Source organism: Caloenas nicobarica, chromosome 14, assembly GCF_036013445.1.
Source record: "Caloenas nicobarica isolate bCalNic1 chromosome 14, bCalNic1.hap1, whole genome shotgun sequence".
In the NCBI taxonomy this organism is placed as follows: Eukaryota; Metazoa; Chordata; class Aves; order Columbiformes; family Columbidae; genus Caloenas; species Caloenas nicobarica.
This window is the reverse complement of record NC_088258.1, coordinates 4,714,891-4,738,182: the sequence shown is the minus strand read 5'-3', so window position 1 is coordinate 4,738,182 and position 23,292 is coordinate 4,714,891. Positions and strand designations below refer to the sequence as shown.

Here is a 23,292-nt window from a genome sequence, read left to right as displayed (position 1 = left end):
CAATATTGCCTAAAGGAAAGAGGCAGCTTTCTATCATAGCGAAGTCCAAAGACAACACAGAAAAGGGGTGGCACAGCAACAATCTGAACTGCTGGCAGAAGTCACAGGTGGGAAAATCCCTCCGTGACACTTGGCTTATACGCTCACGTTAGCTCTGTTGGGAAAGCGTGAAGTTCTGCTCAAGGGTTGTTGCTTACCGGTAACAGATATTTTTGACACCATCACTGACAAAACTCACCACTTAGCAGCTCAGTTTGTGCAGAAACGCTCCAGGTAAAAAATAAATGAGCAAGTCAGAGCTTCGCCTGTTTGCGTGGGCAGCTCAGCAGGGTCCACAGGCAGGATCCAACTTCGCAGCAAGAGGCAGAAAGTGGCCGAATACACTTTTAAGTCCTTAGGCAGCTGGAGGAGAGGTCTGTGCAATATTGCATGAACAAAAACACACAGTGTAAAGACATTCCCGTGGAAGTGGCTACTGCACATCAGCAAAGGTTTCCAGTGCTGCTGCTGTACATTACAGCACAACATTTTGCTCGCAGGGTCTGTAAGGAGTACTTTGCACTTACACTACACACTCTACGCCAGTGTGAGCAAGGACTGGAGGCAGCCTGAGTCAGAAATAAAACGACTGGCCAAGGTTATACAGAAAATAAAGGTTATAGCCAGGACTAAAGCACAAAGGTGCAATTCCTATTCTTCTCTGCACATACCAGAGGTGTAGAGGGGCAGAAAACAGCCAATGGACGAATTAGAAGTAAAATAAATTGTAGCAAGCCCCTAAATAACATTTCCTGAATTTTAAGCAGCAGTCATACTATCAAAGCAGGTTTCCAGGGAGACACTTCTGCTCGGAAGGGTGTGGGAACAGCAGCATAACTCGGAGCTAATAAGCTGCTGAGTAAGCTGTGGAACAGAAATACAGATGAGATGCTTAGGAGTCATTTTTAGAAGATCAAGCTGCAGATCAACCATCAGCAAGAAGTAGTAGGATACTCTATATATAAATGCACACCCAGAGGTTACTTGCAACTCAGCAGCCAGGGTCAGAGTTGGTTACAAATGGTCCAGGAGCAGAACTTCACTGAGTAGTGGCCAGCAGACAGGAGAACCTCAGTATTCACTGTGCAGTTGTGACAAGTAGATGAAGTAGAAACAAACTCCGCACATGACCGGGCTGCTGCCTTCAGGAGATCGCCCAGCAGAGCCAGGTGACTCCTGCCCAAAGCTGCCGTTATCCTTTGCATCATGTTTGAGTCACCATCCCTGGAGGTGTTTAAAAGGTGTATAGATGAGGTTCTTAGGGACATGGTTTAGTGCCAGAGTTAGGTTATGGTTGGACTCAATGATCCTGAGGGTCTCTTCCAACCTAAATTATTCTACGATTCTATATAACAATCCTTACAGCAATGGTACAACATGGATGCACATTAGAATCACCTGGCTCAGAACATCTCCCAAACCACCCCATCCTGCAGCTACCTACAGCATCCTCCACCATCACAAATAACTCCAGTCGCACCCGTTCTGCCCCAAGCTCAAGGCTACTTGTTTTGAAGCAACTTCTAAAGCCCATAATCCTAAGCAGAGCAGAAAACAGTCTTTTAATAGCTTTACGAGCTCATAAAGACAAATATCTTCTCCCAAGAATAACCAGGCGGAACATTCCACTCCTACTCTTAAAACAAGACTTTGCTGTAATTGAAAGGAGTGGGGATGCAATGCAACTGTCCGGGGAAAATAAGAAGAAACCCCCAGACACTTTGCTAGCTGTGGGTGAAATCGCCTACAACAGCTTGCAAAGGCAGAGAGGAGAAATCAGCGTCTTCCACGGACGTTTCACTCACAGTATCAGGCACTTTCTGCTTTAACAGTGGATGTGACCATCTCCCTCCCCAGAGATGGTACTTTTAACTGAAGTCCATTTCTGCTGGGCAAAAATCGAGGCTTTAAAGGAAAGTTACATTTTGTAAAGATCCCTGAACACTTTTCCTAATAACTCTTCCCCTCTTAACACTGTGCAGCTTCCCAAGATGCTGGTCAGTCTTGGGGAGCGTGGCAAGAAATTTGGTAATTTTTGTTAGTAACTGAATAAATTTTCTCCCAGGTATATGCAGTATAACGAGATACCAGAGCTGGAAACCACAGGGATTTCATTTCTCTTAAGGAATACTTAAATATTACTATAACCACCCCAAACTTTACACCCTGTACACTTTATTAAAAATGCAAGCTATAAAGCCCTGCCTACTTTGCATTTTAGAGAAGCCTCTCCCTGGTGAAATAGCCACATTTTTCCTTTTGTCTTTGGAGCGTTGGATTATTGAAATTGCCGAAGAGATACTCCAGCGACAGGCAGCCATGCTGACCCGGGGAAGAGAATTCCAAGTTTACATATTCAATTTAGGCTCTCCCCGGGCTATCGGCATTTATCGGCACTGAACAGACAAACTTACCTGCAGAACCGACTGCGCCAGCCTCTTTTCTTATTGGGGAGCATCTGTGGAGCTGAGTTACGGAAGGGACATCTCTGCTGTATGAAGTGGGATAGTTTGAGGTGCAGAAATATTGGCAGGTATGGAAAAATGGTGTCACTAATACCCCGATTCAAGCCTCCGATCATGTGTTCCAAATAAAAGTTTAAATCCCACTGAAATCGGTGCTTTTTAAGCACCCGCTCACGACGTCTGAGCGGGGAAGGACCGAGCCTAGGTAGGCATTCCAGTGACAATGTGTTTCTTCTTTTGATTAAAGCTTTGGAGATTGAGCAGTTCAGACAGAGAAACGCCATCGAAACAAACCAACCGAACCCCAACCAGCTTTGGAGCAGACAAAAGTGACAACCACCCCCTTCCCCATCTGCTGGTCAAGTGTCTCAAAATCCTGGCGCAGCCCCTGTCACAGCAGCCGGTGGCCCAGCAGATATTGCCACAAAATGCCTTTTCTTGCTCCAGTGAGAAACCTGTTAAACTTTTTCTACATACTTTCTCGTAGGGCTGTAATACACAGGAATATTTTGGCTCAGAAAAAAAAAGGGTAATTTGCTTTCACAGAACTCACTTGGAGCTGCTGCTGTTGCCGAGGGCTTTTCAGATGAGAAAGTATGTGATCACACCTGGAAACCTCCTATTAGCACATGTTGGGTTTGCAATTCATCTGCCTTCATTTTCAGAGATGCTGAACACTGTCAATCCACATTGTTACCCAAAAGTGCTCAGCACCTCCAGGGAAAAAGAGTCAACTATTCCCAAAAACTTTACGTAGCCGAGGACCTAACATTTTCAGTGACTAGCAAAAAGGACAAACAACACTGCACAAAGTGTTTCAAATTGTGTACCTGCCAGTGTAATTGATTAGGCATTAACAGCTCACGCAAGAAACAACCAAGACTTGCCACAAAAATCTGCCAGATGTGACCTTTCTGAGTGCAAGTGAGGAAAGGTTAACAACATTCCTAAGAACTGGAGCTCAAGTTCTGGCAGAATTGATACCAGGTTTAATTATCTTCTTTTGCTGAGCTTAAAATACATATTAGGAAAAATGACTTCCCAGAAAGGGCTGTGGGGCATTGGAACAGGCTGCCCAGGGCAGTGGTGGAGTCACCATCCCTGGAGGGTTGAACAGACGGAGATGAGGTTCTCAGGGACTTGGGGCAGTGCCAGGGCTGGGTTAACGGTTGGACTCAACCTTGAGGGTCTTTTACAACCAAAATGATTCTATAAGCACAAACTCCAGCTGTGTCACTTGCCATCAGTTCTAAAGCCCAAGTCAGCTACCAAAATGCTACAGATGAACGAGGTGGAAGTTCTATAGAGGCGAACGTTTCACCCGCCTTCAGTTCTCGGGCACACTCGGGAAGAATGACTCAGACCAGAACTGGAGAGGTGGGAGATACATAAAGATTACAGAATAAGATTTCATTGCATGCCAGCTGTAGTTTCATGCAGTTCATGCTGTAATTTCTTCAAAAAGCAGCTCTCTTGCAGAAATTTTTTGAATAAAGCAAAGAATGTAACTCTAAACTTTGTCGAAAGATAAAACCCATAAAGAACAGTATAACAAGTCAAGTTTTAATAGACTTATAAAATTCATATATACAAAACAGTAAACTAAGTCACCAAAGCTATAAAATACACTTTTTACACGTCACAATATAATTTTATCTAGTACACAGTTTTCATAAATTGAAACTATTACAGCGAGTAGCTGCTTCTATCGTGGATGCTGTTTTGGTGCTAGAAAGACACTTACGTGAGCAGTCTGGAACTGTGCTTTTTTACTTTATGCATTTTTCACCTTCTTTTAGTTTGTCACTGTTTTTAAAGTAATTTTCTAACAATTCACAGGAAAAGTAAGGCTAAACTCAGGCCTTTCTTGCCCAATGCAGTGAACTGGTTTAAAAAAAGAATGTTATTGCATAGTATGTGTGTTACAATGCATAGGCACCAGAGAGCAAGTAAATTGCAGAATAAAAGATAACATTAATTGGCTTCCTAGCTACATGATTGTGTCAACGAGATAGCTTTGTGTTTTGCAGCTTGCTTCCATACATATCGATTCCATAAACAAGACAACTCATCACAAGAGCAATAAATACTAGCCATTTTGTTACGTGGAGTCTCCAGAAATACTGTTTGACATGTACCAACAATTCAAGCTCATTACACATTCCAGATAATGAAACTTCTTCACTGGAAAAACGCTCATTATCCTAAAGACAGTTAATGGCTTCAATGCAAATGGGAGTTTGAGCACATTTTCAAACCTCAGTCCATCAACCACGCTTTCCAAGTCTCGCAAGCTACCAAAAGATCCTTTCTCTTCCACATCCCCTTCTCCCTGCTGTCTTCTCTCGGCTTTTGTGTCCGACCACCTGCACACAGGCTCAGCACAAGAGGTCGATAGGAATACTAGCAGAGGAGTGCTATTCAAAATCTGTTGCTTCCCTCATAAGATGCTCTTTCGTGGGTCCTACTTATCCAAAAATTTTGCTCTCGATCAGTACTAGGTTTGATCGAGATAATGGAAACAGCCTGTTACATGGCCGTTCCCCTGAAATACTCACACTCTTGTATCTTGAAGAAAGTTTAAGCAGCTGTTCGAAAGTAGCAAGATGCACTGTCTGGTCAGAGATCTGCATTCCGCATTCTAGTAGGAATTGAGTTTTAGCACCCAGGTAAGAACAGATCAAGAGTGATGCACAACAGAAGGCTGTGCGGCTGCCGCAGGGCCAGGGCTGCTGGTAATTCACAGCCATCAGCTCTCCGGGGTCACCCAAAGCTTTTGGGGTCAATGCAGATGGCATTTCACCTCAATACAGTCTTCGAGCATCATCAGCTTTTGGGATCTGTTTAGAAAATAGCTCCCCTCTCTTGCTCCCTCCCACATACTTTGGCTTTTTTTATTTTTACCAGCACGCCCACCTTGGAAGTCAGTGCTGCTCTTTTGTTCTCTCCAACTGTGAATATTTTCACATCGGACAGAAGATATGACCTTTGGACATAAATCAAGAGCTAGGCTGTGATACAGTTCGTCACGCCAGGCAGAGAACCACCAGCACTGACAGTCTAGTACCTCCATACTCCCCACCCAATAAGAAAACAAGCATATCAACACATAGACAAACTTCAACACCGCTTTCCAAACGACATTAGAAAGATAAAAATGTCAAGAATCGAGCTAAACTATCCAACCACCAAGACAAGCGAAGAGATAGCATCACCTGGTTAGCAGAGCGGCAGTTTCAGTTCCAAACATCCTGGCTTTACTCATTTCCATCTACGTAAAAAAAGATTAGTGTTAAAGCAAAGAAATGCCCACTTCACAGCACAAAGCAGAGCTCACCCCAGCTAATTACAAGCCAGGTAATATTAAAAAGCACTGGGTCTTGTATTGTCCTGCCCATCGCTTCCTCACTAGGCTGGACAGCCCTCAGCTACAGGTGTGTGGAGTCAGTATTAACTCAGGCCAAGTCTGGCCCAGACCATGTCAGTCTCCTGGTCCATAACGGATGCTCTTTAGAAAAGTGTTAAAAGCTCATTCACAAAAGTAGGCACAGATGTTTTACAGGTGCTGCTGAAACACCCCACCCACCACTTTGTGTTAAAGAATTAATAAAGAGTGCACTGAGGTAAAGAGTTGGCTGTGTTATATTAAAACCCCTGACTACACCATGCCATTTTATACTAGGAACATGATAAAGAGGCTACTAGTAAACTTACAGGAATCAGTACAGTTCTCATCATGAGATGAGGGTCTGACACAACAAGCTGCACTGCACGGAGGTGTTATTGCACGTCAGGTTTGTGTCTCCACCTGGCATATGTCAAATTGTCCATCAACCCCATAAATACTCCTGAAGATGTGACAACACAAGCAACGCTAAGTCAGGTGTTAATACTCACTACTTGAAAAATCAGAGGTGCTTCTTACAGAAATCTTGTAGTTCCGTGCGGCTGATTTTTTTTTTTTTTAAATTCCAGGAGAACTGAAGAAGTACGTACACAGAAAAAAGCCTCCAGAACATGAGGTTAATATCCACAAAATCAGCCATCGAAAGGCAAAGGGCTTGTTTTCTAAAATGATACTCTGTGGAAGGTAGTAAGCTGTCGCTAAAGAAGGCTGCTAGTTTCTGCAGTGGTTCCATGTCTATTTCTTTAGTTCTAGAATTCTTTGCAGATTACAGTAACCAGGACTGGTGAATACCCAGAGGGGATGGGGGGACAACACACAGACAGGATGGGACAGACTTTTTAAATGCCCTGTTTTTGATACCAAGAACTACTTTAGCTTTCCTTGTGGAATTAGTTTTTCATCTGCAGTGCCACATACAGATGAGTCCTTCCTACTCCTCTTCACCACAGTTCTTTTGCTGTTATTTTCTCTACTCTGCTTGGCTGAGGTTCAGGCTCTAGTTGGCTCAGAAAGCCTGTGAAGAGTCATCTTCAGGAGCATTTTCACTTGTAACATGTTCTACGCTTCACGAAGCAATATTTTAAAAAACGGAATATACTATCGAGTTAATAAGTCAAATAATCTATGCTGCCATATTAAATAAGATCAATTCTTTGCATCAAACTGGAAGCACCTTTGAGTTGTAAAGTTGAGTAGCTAGTAATTTCTGTTCTATAATTGATATTAATTCATTTTTAACATTAAGAACTATTTAATTCCTTCAAAGTGACAACCGCGTATTAAATATGCCACTTACAGAAAACTATTCTTCCTCTTTAATTCCAATTCACCATGTCACCTCTTCCTGCTGTCTACGAATTGTTCAGAGATGACAGCACTGCAATCTGAAGGAATGGCACAGACTGACACACTGTATTAGCTCAAAGCCTGTTTTGAGGACAACAAATACAAAGTAGTGCTTGATAAATTACTCCCATTTAGTTAGCTTTTCTACTTAAACTGCAAGACTACGTCAGTCTCTCCTGCAAGCACTTCCTCTCTTTGTCCTTGCGAGAGACAACCCGTTCGCAACACCCTGGCACTGCTCACTGACCTGCGGGTGTCAGAGGAGGGACAGCAAAAGGCTGCCTTTTTTTTTAAAAAAAGTAGTTTTTCAAGGTCTCCATGTGATTATCATCCCGCCTGTGACCCATTTCCTGACTAGCCAAATGAACAATAAGCCTATAAACTTAACAAAAAAAAAGATGTTCTCTCCAGCTGTGTTTACCTGCAAAGTTCTACAGGATGTCATTTAAAGTTTTATTTGTTTCTTGTGAAAGGACTATGCAACTGACCAAGCCTGTTCTGAGATGTTTGTACAACCTAAGGTACCTAAATTTCTGCTTTAGTAACTAACTGATTTACCATAAAGTGATTTTCCGGCTTTATTATACTACAACTTACCTCGAAAGCAATAAAAAAACCACCCCTCAGCCATGGCAAGAAGTGGAGTGTATTTTGCAGAGAAAGAAATATACCTGCCACTAAAAAAAAAGTCCTTTTCCCTCCTGGGCCAGATCCTTGGCAAACATGAGAAGTGCTTGACTTTTGCATTAAGAGTTTCCTGATCTGAGTCCTGGTGTGAACCATCACTATCAAAGTTCAACACAACACAGAGCCCAACTACTGATTCTCATCCGCAGTCTCCAGCATGGTGCTAAGGCCCATTTTTTCAACAGAAAGATGAAAGGCAGTAACAGGCCTGAGGTGATCAAACTGGTTCCCTAAACCTCTGATTTAGTGTGCAAAACATCGTATCATACAAAAAAATTACTAGCAAGCTTGAGAGCTCAATATGAGATCTCTCATGCTGTTTCTTTTCCAGGCGCAGATTAGGTTACTTAAAAATATATGTTGCATTAATAGCTCTGTTCAGAGTTTTAAATCCATAAGGTGACTAAGGATACAAAACCATAGATGAGGATGAAGAGAAAAATGGAACAGGAAATTCCATACTATGCCTTCCAGGTAAAACTACAGTAGATTTAGACGTGTAGATTTAGACGTAGAATTGAGGTAATTCTTGAGAAAAAAAATACAGTTGAAAGGGAATGTTTAACTCATTTGAGAAAACAAGCATAATAACCCATCTAGAAAATGTAGTGAAAGAGTAAAGCTCACAGCAAACTAGGAAACAAAGTCAAGTCAACCTAGAAGTCAGGTCAGCCCACAACCGTCTCCTCTTCCCCAGTGTCTTGTGTGAAGTGGAAACCACTACCCAAGAACTCCAAGAATAACTGAAAGCTTTGAAAAGTCTTAGCCTGCAGCCAAACAAATGGGCCAGCTCAGAGGAACGACCCTTATATGATGAGTAAACTTGTTTGCGTCACTCTATGTTGAAACATCTACCCTTTCAAATGTAATAATCTTAAGAGTTTTTTTCCCCTATCTGAACATTAGAGTCATACAACATTTTTCCCCTTCAAGGTTAAAAGTGAATAAATATTTAAAAGACACAGTTGGTCCTGGCAAAAATAAGACTTGTCACAAGGAAGCTAATTCCTGTTTAAGTTTGCTCAAATTTAAGTTAGATGTTCCCATCTGCAACTTTTCGTTTGTGTCTTACCTCGATACTGTACACGTGACAGAGCACTGAAATAGCCACATCTTTTCCACTCTGAAGCCTGCACAAAGAAAGCCAAGAGACTTCTACGTTAGGAAACTACACAAAAATACTGATATGAACATCTGCAAGCTTCACAGAGGAAGAAAGATTCCAGATTTTTTCCAAATTAACATGAAAGGACAACGGAACGGGACTTTTTTTGTCCACATTTCCCATGGGATTGCCAGCTGAAGTAAAACGTTGCTTGTTTTGACATGCCATTGCAGGCTCATAGGGGATAAGAACTCCAGGGAATCTGCTGAATTTTTACGGGTACAAAGAGCCCTTTAGGTTTTATTCTTGGATAAAAACTATGACAAAAATTGCACAGTAAACTATGTTTGAAAATTACCTAAAGGATAGCACTACAATGTTGATAAAAGAGGCAGATCTTCAGTTTGTCTGTGTACCCCGCTGTAGTAGAAAAGATCCGATATGTCTGTACACAAAAAAGGCACCTGATAGTTAGTTACACAGATTGAGAGAGCTAGGAAATTAACAGTTCATATCAACATTATTCATAGCCTCTTGCAATTTTTCACACAAAACATTGCCCAAAATGGGCAACTCCAAACTTGACTGTACTCAGAATTATCACATGTGCATTACTATAGGCTAAAGATCCCATTAAGACACAGATTAAAGGCTAATTTTACAGCAGGGTCTTGCTGTGCAAATCTATCAGTGCAGCTGTAAAACTGGGATCTCTAGGGTGTTCAGTCTTCCTATACAGTCAGCTGTTGGGAACTAATCAAGCAGCTGCTGTACTACCAAAACTTTTGCTTGAGAGTTTAATCAGCTTTCAAACTTTTGGAAGATAGATAAAGCCCTGTCACGTGAGATACTGAACCTTCACAACTACTGCCAGCTGCGGGTGTGAGAACAGCGCTGAATTTCCACGAAGTGCATCTCACTTGAGCACCCGCTGTGCAGATCCACGGCCAGGTGCTCTAGCACAGGCTGCTTCGCCGAGGAAATCAGCTTCCCCAGGATGTAACATCCCTTCCACATAGTGCAAAATAAACCCTTCTCCATATCAGCGAGGCCTCAGCTTCCCAGCCAATTTACTCCTTATACAGTTTTAGACTTTTGCCTCAGGAGACTCATGCAAAACCTTCAGACAAGAGCTGTGCCTCCACCTTGATCGGTGGATTCCAGACCCTTGGCAAAGCTGAACAGGCACATGAGATCTGGTTATATTCCTAAGGGTTAAGAACGGAACTTCCATTAACATTCTCCAACTCGGCTACCATTCTCATTACATTTAGATTAGTTTGATCGATTCAGCACCTCCAAACTACAAAAAAAGGCAGCTTGTATGACTAGTGTCTCTGAAAAATGAGCATATTCATTTAAAACAACATGTTTTGTCAGAGATTTCTCTAAGAAGGCAGAAGGTGGTTGTGTTATTCAGCATTCCAAACTAGGTACAGAACCTACAACAGCCATGTTTCAGTAGTGTTTCTAGTCCAAATGATTCAGTAGCTAACATCAACACTTGACTCCTTCGGCCTATAGCTCCTGTTTGGACTGGCTAGTTTACAGCATTCCTGAGCCGAGTAATTAGCATGGGTCCCACACCGCATGCAAGGGCCATAAAGAAAGGATAAAAACTTCGATCTAACCCTCTGGCAAATTTTAACAGAACACAGGCTGCTCTCCTTCACTGCAACATAATATCCTTCAGGTTCTCTTGAAGGATCGTGTCCTTCACGGCATGAAACACAAAGCGGATGTTTTCAGTGTCTATGGCGGTGGTGAAGTGATGGAAGAGCGGCTTGCTGCGGTTTCTCCTCTTCCTGTCAAAGCACTGCACCAGGTAACGCTGAACATCTTCTAGCCTGTGAGGGTCACCTTTGAAGTCCGAGAAATACTTCTTAATGCTGACAGTCTTTACCTTCTCTACAAGAAGATCCATCTTGTTGAGGAATAGGATAATAGAAACGTTAAAGAAAAGCTTGTTATTTACTATTGTCTCAAAGATATTCATGGACTCCACAAGTCTATTTGTGCGCCTGTCTTCCATGAGAACCTGATCGTATTCACTGGAGGAGACCATAAACAAAATTGAAGTTATTCCATCAAAGCACTGGAACCACTTTTGACGCTGAGATCTCTGTCCACCTACATCCACCATCTTGAAAGGTATTTTTTTAATGATGAAATCATGCTCTACTATCCCCTTGGTGGCTTTTCTAGCTAGCAAAATATCTTGTTTGCTGGGGAAATAATTCTGTAAAATAAAGGAGAAAGAGAGTCAAAACCAGTCCTTTAAAAATGCTGGCTAATGACAGAATACTGATGCAACGGGAATTGAAAAAAAAAAAACCAACAAACAAGAGTAATGATTTTTTAGTTATCGAGTGAAGAATGATACTGAACTTGAAAACAATGGACTGTTGACCATTTATTTCAACACACTGGTAAATAGCTACAGAAAATCCTGAGATATGAGAGAATAAAAATATAGAACCAATGCACTCATTCACATTTTTATCCTCTCATTTTCAGGCTGAAGTCTATTTTATCATTATGGAATTCTTAGCCAGAGTGTTACTGCCATTTAGGTGTGTTCAGCAAAGCAGATCACTGAGTCATCACTGAAAGGACTTCTTAAATCTAGTATTTTTAACGGTTCATTACTCTTACAGAGGACATCTTGCAAGCTTTAGTGGAAATAAATTCTTTCAGGTTCACAGTCTGTGACCAGAGAGTACAGCAAGATGTTCTAGCACAGGTTGTGGCCCAGCCCACTACGGTACCAAAATCTGATCGTCAGAAGCTTATCACTGTTACTATTTAGGAAAATCATCTCCCTTCTTTCTTCTCCAAGTTTCTTGACAGACGTTTTCATTGCTGAATTTGAATCCTACAAGTGCTAGTAATTTTTTATTTGGTAAGGTTTCATTCTGCTACCTCAAGTAGCCATCAGATCACCATGATAAGTGAGTGAGATCCAGAGACTGAGTAGAAGGACTGTTGAAAGAAAATACAGGCATAAAGACGACTTCCATAAACAACATTTGCTGTCTGTCAAAAAAGATTACGCAAATACTAAGCTTCAGTTTCATAAAGATGGAGTTTACTATTTCTAAAGAACTTTGTAGTTATTCAATGCATTATTATAAAAAAAAGAAAAAAAATAAATGCAACCCAAAAGCATTAATCACAGCACATCCAGGCTTCTATTATCTCTTTGTGCTCTTCTGGTTTACAAAGAGAAGGTATCTCTTACCAGCTGACCGATCCGATCCAGATTATCCAGGAAATATTTCACCGATTCACCCTGTGGAAAAGGAAAGAGATGGGAACTCAGCTTGTTTCTAGGCCAGCAAATCCAACCGAGCGATAGCGTTTTCATCTTCCAGCAGGCACCGAGTTCTAACACAGCAATATCATGTGTGGAAGCAATTCCCTAGCAATCACTTCTGGAAAAATCAAGGTTGAGTAGAGATCTGAATAAATGCTCAAATCTATCTAGTAAAACTTAAAAATGAAAAGGAAGTGTTATTAAAGTCAGTCCTTCGGCTTAAATGCAGTTAATAGACGCTGGGTGGGAGTAAAAGTGAAACATGTTTATTAGAAACCAAAGTATTTTGTTTACAATTCGTAACAGTGAACAAAAGCATATCCTAGACTCTTTGGCATATCTTTAGAAAAAGTGAAAGATCTAAGTCACCCACAATTTGTGACAATTTAAGCTAGACTTGCTTGTCAAAAAAAAGGAACATTCTGAAGGACTTCTCTTCTACAAATAGTTTCCCTTTTAGGTTCAAGGATTTTCATAATGCATTTCCTGATCTTGAAGACAATCCTTTAGCAGTTACATAGAGAAGAACAGCAGTTATACTGAGAAGAATATAAGCAATGTTTACAAAGAAAATCTGTTGTTGTGTGAAAATAGGTAATAGTTTTGCCCATGTATCACACTCAAATCAAGTACCACTTTGCATTAGTGCACAGAATAAGGCTTGCGCACACTTTTTAGAAGTAATCAAATTGTTTCCATACAAATGCAGACTTGACTTCTGGAGTGAAACTGTCTTTGGCAGAGCCTCATTCTCCTTCAAACGCTGCCCTTTCATTTCTGAAGATGATCTGTTTGGTAAGAAAGCATTCTACATTGTTCAGGACATGTGTCTTGCACTTGTAGCCATGTCATACGAATGATAAAACTGAAAATTCTGCTGCCTTTCTAGGCAGCAAAACACATTATTTATATGTGTATATATCACGGATCAGGGCCATTTCAGTAATGACCAAACTGACAGCAGGTGCCCTCAACAAGTCAGTAATTTAGAATAAGAACCATTCTCGAAATATCATCTCTGATTCCAAACGCAACATGAATTCTTAAGCCATACATTCTCCTCCATATCATAGGCTTGAGACAGCAGAATAAAAACTATTCCCCTTTAGTACTACTGTAAACAGAAGCCAACGCAACAGCTCGTTTTGAAGAATCTGACTGGAGATCGGAGGATTCAATGTACTGTACAAACGCAGACTTTCAGCATAAGGTGTAGACAAAAAGCAGCTGTAACTTATTTCTTAACTTTTAAAACTGGAAGCGTCTTTTTATAAAGGAGAGAGAACATGCATTTTTGCAAAAAGCTACCATGTATCATAACAGATTTACGGTGGTTCGCTGGCAGAAGAGATGACTTTTTGGATGGGGGGGGAAGTTTCCAAAGAACAATTGCTCTAAGAGCTTCCTTACAAACATGAATTTTCATAAGGTGAAAGTAATTTCCTGTATTTTTTGGCACTCTGTTGGACCAGAAGAGATATCACAGACCGCATGAATAAGAGAAAAGGCCTTCCTGTACAGCGTTAGTCATATTCAGGAGCTGGGAGAGCACAAAAAGAAAAGGTCACTGAAGCTACAAAAGAAACCTCCTCTCTCCACTGTGCTTTGTTCTACACCACGCCTTTCGGCGTGCGACAAGGCTGCGAACGGGCCGGCTCCGATACGACTTGTTCCTATTTTCTAGTGGGTTGCTGGAAGAGCCCTTGCCCTCCCACGCCGAGCAGGAAACAGCTGCCTGCACGTCAACCGCGGGGACACGCAGCGAGTTCACCTGATTTACGGCCTCCACCTCCCCCATTTCCTGCCCCACACATCAACCCATTTAACAATTTGCATGTTTATAATAAGGTAACAAAATAATCTGATTAATGAAGAAATAACGTGTTCATTTCTGCAGTGGTTTAGGGAAATTAGACTTCACTAGTTTCTTATAGAGCTCTTCATAAAATTGCAATTAAGCCAAATAATTCATCCTGGGAAATTTTAAACAGTAATTGCAAAACACTTGGATGGCTGGGTAACCAAGTCAGGTTGCTGGAACAGGTGTGAACACCATATGCATGGTCTGACATATCTGAAGATGTCTGAATATTCCCTGCTAGCACGGAATTCAAAGACATCCAGTACTTAAACCAAAATATCTGTTTCCAGTCAAAACAACAAATCCCTCACAAGCTCTGGAGGGTTTGAAGTTAAGAAAAAGCTCAAAACATTAAAGCCCAAAACCCTGAAGGAAGGAAAAAACCAAAAAGTAAAACCAGCACGACAGCCTCCCCACACACGCTCTCAAACTCCACAACTTTAGAGATGATTAATTCCCTGATTAAGTCCCACGTTCTGGCCCATGGAATTGGGGATTCAGCTCCTGCCCCGCAGACTCCGCCAGTGACCTTGCTCTGCATCTCAGGCTGATTCACGGAAAAGTTGGTTCCTTCTGGGAAGCGTGTGGGGCATTTCAGTTCATCCAGCACAGAACAACTGCAGAGAGCACCAACCCACTGGATGAATAACTTGTCGTGTACTGAAATGAGGAAAATATGGAAACTCCAGGTGTTAGGACTGTTTTGTATTAGTGTTTTTCATCAGAACAATTGTATTAACTGAACATTCATTTAGCTTTTCATTTTTTCCTCATCATCCAGGGAAAATAGATAGCAACATTAATTAGATCTAGAAGTCAAATTTATTTAGCTTTATATCAAGCTGCTCTTTTGTTTTTTATATCAAGCTGCAATTTTGAATTCCATTGATAAATTATTATTTATGCAAAGCTCTCTCATGCTTTGGGTATTATACACACACACACACATGTGTATATACATGTACATATACAAAACATGGCACACACACAGAGTTTATGAATTGATCATCAAGGCAGGTTTTCCAATCAAGGCAAATTAGTATCACAATAAAAAAGTATCAGCTGCCCCTCTCGTGTTGAACTATTTTTTTCCCTCTTGAAGACATTGACCATAAACAAGCTGGTTTGGCTTTTTCAGTGCAAATTCTTAGGGTTTCTCCAAAGTCATCCAGCCATTCAAATACATTCAAAAGCTGCCTTAGCACTTCAAACACTCTCCTTTTCCAGTTATTTCTGGTTCACTAGCATGACTTCCTATAGAAGTGGCAGCAAATATTTGCAATTGATTCATCAGAAAGTAAAAATCTCTTTATGCAGATTGATGACTTCAATTGTACTACTTTAATGGTTCTAGTGAAAAAAAAGTAGCTTTTTTGAACATTGCAATCTATTTTGAACTATGCTTGCAAGCAGCAAAATAGAAATGGAAGCCAAAGCTATTTAAACTAATTATACTATATTTAAATACTTAAAGATAATCACATCATGGTGCGTTCACTTAAACAAACAAAAAAAAGAGACCAGGTCAAATGTGTCAATACTTTACGGGTTGGTGTGTCAAGAAAAACTGTGGCAGCTCAGGACACTTCCCCAGATCAACCACATTCATAGAACATTGTTGAGGAGTTCTTTTCAGATTTAAAAAAAAGACTCAAATCTTCTTGTATTTCCCTGTTAATACACTATTTCGTTTTAAAAATACTCTAACAATATACATAAATAAGCTTCTTGAAATCTGAAAGACATGATTTCATTTCAGCCGGCACAGTGCTTGGATGCAAAGCACCATCCTGTCACAGTCACCCCAAAGTGTGGCAGTGAGGCCCATCTGTACTGACATTTCTCAGTTTTATTTTCAACGGATGGTCTACTAGCATATTTCACATTCCAAAGGTTATATCGACAAAGCCCAAGATGACCATCATCTATTTTGCTGTTGGTACAAACCAGCTAGCTATTTTATTTTTCCTCTCCTTGATAATAAATTAAGATGTCAAAATGCTGTCTTCCATCCATGCCCTGTGTTCTCTGTGACAGTGGTGGCAGTGAGAAGAACACCCTCCGAGTTATGAATTTTACAGAATTCAGATATTCCTTTTTAGTGCACGAGAGCATAGTACAGACCATAAGTCTTCCTTAACAACTTGCTCACTGCAGAATAGTTACCACAAAGGCTTGGATGATTCAATTCTCACTGCTAATCTCTTCTCCCTCTGCAATACACATCCTCTGAGTAACAGTTTTGCCAACTGGGACCAAGTGAAGGAATAAGAGATGCTGTTCCCATTGTTCAGCGGGATGAGTCACTGCACATCTGGGAACCAAGAAACACAAACACAAGGGCCGAAAATGAGCCCACAAGTTCCACAAGGCAGCATCGCTATCGGATTATTTTTCTAAAAATTTTTTTTTTTTTTTTTTAACTGCCCTATCTGCAGTATAAAGTTTGGTGGAGTCAGAGAAAATAGTACAATTTGTTTAAAAACTGACTGGTGGAAGATAAAGGCAGGAGCAGTAAAATGTAAACATATACTCTTTCCTTCTGAAATAGTGCTCTAAAGCCCTTCTTTTATATCCTACGTTATTTTGAACACAGCATTTTCCAAGTGCAAACGCCACAAAATTAAGAAATATTTATTCCATATTATTCTATGTATTTTGTGCTATATGAATGTTATCCTAACATTAGCACCAAAATAGTTACCATGAAAATAACTAGCTGAATTTAATATCTCTGTCCCTTCAGCCTAGGTTCATAGCACATAAATCTCCCTAAAGAAATATAACTAATCTTGCACCACTTCCTTTGCAAAAACCAAGCAGAAAACACTTGGGTGGAGTTCCCAAGCGGTATTTATTTCATGAAAATAAATGCACAACGGATCATATGTAGATTGCTTTAAAATATCCAGGGAAACTCAGTAATAAGAAGAAACATTCTGCAAGGCTAGAATTTATCAACTTGTCGCTTTAATCCTCAGCCAGTTATTCAAAGTGATAGTGGGTTAGCTCATAAATTATAATGAAACATCCTATTGTCCAGTTCCCTAAAATACAGGCTTATTTCAAACTTTTCCTTCTGAAAAGCAGTTCCTCTAAATTCTGCTCTGAACTAAAAGACTTGAAAGAGGACCCTCTGTTTCAAATTGGCTTTTTTCCTTTCCTTGTCCCAAGGCCTTTTTGACATAATATTAATTTAGCCCTTCCCGATCATTCTGTCTCTAGCTGCTAAATTTAGAGTGGACAATTTAAGGTAGACCTGTCAGACTTGGCTTGTTTCAGATGACGAATTAAACCACACAGGAAGGAAACGTTAGACTTCAAGGAAGCATATAATACAGATCTAACGAGGCTCCCACAAATACAGCAAAACATACAGAGAAACGGGTACCGTAACTGTACAGACTGCAGCTGAACCTGCAAGGTGAAAGCAAAAGTGATCGGAATGAAAAGAACAGTGGTGTTTGTATCCCACCCTCCATCTAGGAGTTGTAAAACCTTCAGCAGTAGCACTGAAAAACACAGGAGACGCCAGAAACAAGTTCAGGAATCTCACAGCCTTTAACCTCCAACATCCCAAATACACAAATGGGATGGACTTAAAGCATTGACACACAATTTCATCTGAAGTTCACCTTTATATAAGGTACTATTCCATTAAGGCTGTTAAAGACACATACTGACAGAATGCAATGCTAGTGCTAACTTGTAAGAGGATAAAATAACCAGGAGACTAGCATTAGAAACTGTTGGAGACATCAGATCAGCCAAGTTTTTGGGTACTGAGATTAGAACCCAAAACCTCACCAGCAAAGAGAGACACAGAAAACACACTCGTGAGACCTACAGGACACAACGAGCAGGTTAAAACATCCTGCCACCATAATCCATGTAACCTTTGGAAGTGAAACAGCAGTCCTTTACAAACCCCAAAGACCTAGGGTTAAAATATAAACTATAAACTATGCAACTATAAACAAAAAACTCCCCCTCCCTGAACCTGCAGGCTCTTCCAACAGGTTACTTCTAAATTTGCATTTCTATTCAGCCTCACTGGTAACAACACATTAACTACAGCCAAAAGTGTGTTCTCTTCCCTGTGACAGCTGATGAATTAAGTATTATTTTCCAAGGAGATAAGCAAGTCTGTGCTTGTTAAGAATTTACTCAGAAGGATGTTGAAGTAATCTAACTTGCCCTGAAATCCTCATGCCCATTCTACACTCTAATTCTGTTCTACAGATATTCTACATCCCGTCTGGGCACTGAAATTTATTGACACAAGACGAACCCTAATTTTTTCATTCAATTGCCAGTTCCAAGGCAGAGACTAACCACTTCTCCTTATTTAAGCCACACAGAATTCTAACTATCAAACCTCTCTGTTATTTAACTTCCTCCTTAACAACAGACTGAGCTACTGGCTCCCATCCAGCAGCTCCAGTGCTTATCCAAGTTGCCGCTATCTGTACCCTACAAACACACCGACTACAAAAAAGTACCGTTTGGTTCCAAGCTGCTTCTAAAAGCTACCTCTTCTTTCTACTGCCTAGTCATACAGTGTAGATATCAGATGTTAAAGTTTGAAAATATTTTAAAAATTAGTTTCTTGTCAGCTCAGTACAAAGAGGCAATGCAAAAATATGTTTGTCCAAGTCAGGATGACTTTCTATAAACTCATCTTGCTTTGATACAAGACACACTGGCCAAACCGTATGCTTAACAGCACATGGATAAAAAAATAGGTATTAATTTTTTTTCCCAAAAAAATCTGTGCTAATTTGAGCTCCAACATCAGTGATAAGAACTGTAGATCCCTGTGACCGAGTGAAATTCTAACCTTACAGCTAAGAAACTCTTAGTAGGAGCAGAGTTCTTGTGGCAAAGGGCAACTCCTACATGTGTTGGTTTTTTCCCAGCAATGAAATACAGCAATTTTTTCAGAAAAAGTGCTGCAAGTAAAAAAGTTACATTTTTCCCTGAAATTCTAGGTGTTCCTACATCAACAGGATGTAGATGAGATAAATTACTCTTGATACTATGTTAACAATTCTGTCCATTTGTCTCAAATATTTTCTTTGAACAGACTAAGGCAGGCTCATCCTACACTATAAGCTTCAAGAAACATTAACGCAAACCCCTATTGTTTTGATTTTACTCCTACTTACTGTCTCTTCATCGCTGCCGTTCCTGCTTCACAGATTTGCAATGACTGGAAGAAAAGCAGGTGCAAACGGCAGAGAAAACAGAAAAATGGCCACCCACAAAACACGAAGACGCACAGTGCAATACAAAAAGGTTAAGTTATTGCCTTTTTTTAAAATCTAGAGAAATCCTTGACCAGTCTTGCAGATTAGTTACACCGATTTAGCATTTCCTAGCCTTCAGTGACTAGTAGCTAGCAAGATTCAAGGAGCAGATCTAAGGAGATATATACCCAATTAATGTGGAAGAAACAGCTACGTTTAAACAATAAAAGTTTGATCACTGTATCCAACATTAGCGGTGTGCCCAGCTCACACACTCATCCTGGCACGGGTGGAGGACACATCTACTCAAAAGCATCCCATGAAAGGATTCCTTCCTGTTTCCCTGCCAACTGTCTGAGCGACGACATTGTCTGAAATCGCTGCCAGAACCCTTTCATCTCAACCACCGGAGGTTCTCCGTGTAGTTGAACTAACGCACGCCAGCTCGACTTCTCATTCCAAGCACAGCCGCGTAAAACGCATGAGGCGGCAGCTGAAAGCAGCAATCTTGCCACAGTTAAAAGAAAGTCCCGAGCTGTAAATGGACGGATGGGTCCAAGATTCTGGCCAACCACTAGCAAATTATCCCATTTATTTTCAGCAGGCAGCTGCCACGCAAAAAACCAAAACAAACCAACAAAACCCAAACCAACTAATGCATCAGTATTCAAAAACAACTGCATGTTTTTACAAATCACCAGGAACGATGCACAATCACATTATTATGTGACCCTGGTCTGACACTTTGTTTTCAGCAGCTCAGTATGCAAACCTGAACCTTGCTTTGTTTCCAGAAGACATCTGCAGAACTAGAACAGACACTAACAACCACCATTTAATCTAGTCAGCAGTGCTGACTATCTGATCAAGACTAAACCACAAGTTTACTAGTGAGTTTCCCTTTCAAATCTTATCAGATCAAGGGATGGGAAATAAATATCTTAGATCTCTTGGGCTGAAAAAAAACAGCTAACACCAGCCATGAGAGAATGTTGAGCTTGGACTTTTCCATGGCAGGTGGCCAGCTGGAAAGCTAAGCAACTTGAATGCATTTACAACAGGCAGAACCTTGAGTATCTCAAAGAACGATGCTTCCTACTTCGTTTCTACACGAAAGCATTTGTTGCAGAGTGCCCTCACGCACCACTTTCTGTGGAAATGTCAGCTCAGACGTGTTCTAGTGAAATTTGTCTACATCTGCTGTCAAGGTGACTGTAAGTATTAGAAAAAGTCGTTTATCCCTCACAATTCATTTAAAAAAAATTTCTCATTTTGTCTCTATACAACCATGACTTTATTAGATGCAAAAAAAAAGATGGTCTGGCAAGACTCAGAAAGCTGCTCGGTATTTGAAAAATCAGGCTTCAGGTGGAAAGCAGACTGAGGTAAAATGCAAGTTAAGTCTTAGTTGCACTCAGATGTGCCATTTAACAGTTTGATGGCTATAAAACCAAGCGTGTAGGCAGTTGAGAGCAGAAAACAAGAATTCCACCTTGCTTACATTGCTCTGAAGTTTTTCACCATGCCCATTACCTCAGCACTCAGCTACACAGAACACAAGGCTTGCAAGTGTGAGGGATTCCTCAAGCCAGTTTCCATGTCTGACTTTCAAAAATATTTGCCCTGGAAACAAAAAAAATTCTCCTTTTTCAATAACAGTTTGCGACTTATTGAGACTGACCAACTTTGAACTGTGAAGTGCCCCGTTTCTGCCAGCTGTTACTGTGCCTGCTTTCCCAGTTACCTCTCCAATCAGCAGAATTTCACGATGTACACAAGCTTGCTCTGAGCAGTGACTCGACATCTCATGTTCACTCGTTTGTACCCAGATTAGTATTGCCTTCTACAAAGCCTGACCTTTGCATGCACCTGTAGATGTCCTATATCACTAGTGATCAAGTTGTCTCATGACATACGCTGAGAACATTGATTTCATTAGTTCACAGCTGTGCTTTGGGTTTCACTCGAGAAGTCACTTCCCTCCCTAGAACCTCAGCTCTCCGGCTCCAGTGCCAACGCTGCATGTTGAGTCCAGCAGATGAGAGATAGTGAACCTCGAACCACCTTTGGTGATCTGAAATAAACTTCAGTTTCTGTTCACAATCAAGTTTTCTCTGTGATCTGATTTATAGTCATTAACTCAAAACACCTTTTATCCAGCCATGACATATCGATTATCCCAAATATTCTCTCCTCTACTGAAGGCTGTTTTGGCTTGAGAAGGGGAATTTGCACTGAAACCATAGCACTATTGATACTTTAGTATGAAGATTCTAAGCAATCCAAACTTCTTTTTTTATTTCATTCCAGAATTTGTTCTCTTTCAAAATATTCAGGATTGCTTTTCCTGCATTTTTCGCTTCAGTGCATCCAACTCACATCATTGCTTCCACTTATGAAACCAAAATTGGAATGGATTTACCCAAGCTGAAAATCAAAGCTGTCCAGGTACTGATTCACCAAAGGACCAAACATCCCTGAGTGAAGACTCACAAGTTGAGATGGGGCTGGTAACCACATGAACAACAGCTGCATTAATGTGCAACTCCATCCTATTTTCATGTGCATCTACAGCCGAGTCCCTTGACACAGTCATCAATCATTATAAAGCCACTAACTTGAAGCTCAGGATTATTAGAAATGACTTACCATGGAGGTAAAGCCCTCAAGTAATCTTACAGTCTTGTATCAGTTGGAAAGCTTTATTTTTTCCAACCTCATGTGCATATGATTTACACAAATTAAGAACTATAAGCATCTGAAAACAAATCTAAAGATAAAAATAGGCTATTTGAAATAAGTGACTTAGCTTCCATCCTTAAGGCCTCATCTACACATGTAAACTAATCAAGCCACAGTGGAAACTAAAGTGGGTTTAACAAACTTGTACAAGCTGTTGAGCAGACTAGCCTATTAAAAAAATAATCCTAATTAAAGCCCTGGTCACATCCTATTGAACGGCAGAGAGGGAAACAGTCCAGCCACGTGGATGGCCATCTGAACTCCTTGTAAGCTCGAATGCATGTGCTGGACTGGGAGCGGAAGACCAGAAAAAGGATATAGAAGGTGGTTCTTTCACCTTCTGCCCACATCCAACAGCATTACTGATTCAGTACTGTAGTCTGAACAGACTGCAACTAGATTGATCAAAGTCTTAAATACACAGAATGCAGAGATGGAATTAAATGGGAAAGGGTTCCATCAATAAACCACCATTTTTTCAGTTCGAGATTTTAACGAGTTTTCCAAAGTAGAATTAAGTGAATCTCAAGGAAAGCAAGTCAAATTAAGAGGCTTTGGGGGCAGGGTGGAGAACGGACCTTCTAAGGACAAACACCAACAGTTTGTTCAGGAGTAAAGCCAAGTGAAGCACAAGTCTGCCACAGTCTGAACTGCAGGAATCTGTGTTGTATACAGAGCAGACATTTGAAAGGTGTCAATAAATTACTTCTCAGAGCAACATGTTTTCCACTTTCTCAAACAGAAAATCTTGCATGATGTTTCCAAGAAGTTTTCCTCCTCTCCCTCAAATACTAAGTCAATAATAGAGCAAAATAGGTTTACTCCACAGAACTGCTCTAGGTATAGCTGCAAACGAATGAGAAGGTGGAGCCCATGCTGCCTTCTGCCTTTGTAACAGAAAATCCTCGCAGTTTGTGCAGATTCTAAAAAAGGAGAAACAGAGTCTTGAGCTAAGCTTACTCTTCTCCTTTGAGAGGACAACAGCTCTGCTCCTTCCTTTAGTGTTCAATTATCAGCTGGTTGGTTTGTGGCAGTATGGAGCCTTTAGAGATTTTTCTGGAGCACAATCATGTTC

The 23,292-nt window shown here is 40.7% G+C and overlaps 1 protein-coding gene across 2 annotated transcripts in view; it reads right to left on the bottom strand.

Annotated features, from left to right (window-relative positions):
* Positions 1 to 4,083: 4,083 nt before the first annotated feature.
* Positions 4,084 to 23,292, bottom strand: part of GNA12 (G protein subunit alpha 12) — a 42,740-nt gene continuing 23,531 nt past the window's right edge. Inside the window, exons 3-5 of one of the 2 annotated variants that reach the window (XM_065644567.1) lie at positions 12,291 to 12,341; positions 10,681 to 11,288; positions 4,084 to 5,775 (exon numbers count right to left, since the gene is read on the bottom strand). In XM_065644567.1, coding sequence (XP_065500639.1) covers positions 10,719 to 11,288; positions 12,291 to 12,341 — 621 coding nt within the window. In that variant the 3' untranslated portion in view covers positions 4,084 to 5,775; positions 10,681 to 10,718. Of the gene's footprint in view, positions 11,289 to 12,290; positions 12,342 to 23,292 lie in introns of both variants that reach the window. The other variant, XM_065644566.1, reaches the window with a different exon arrangement.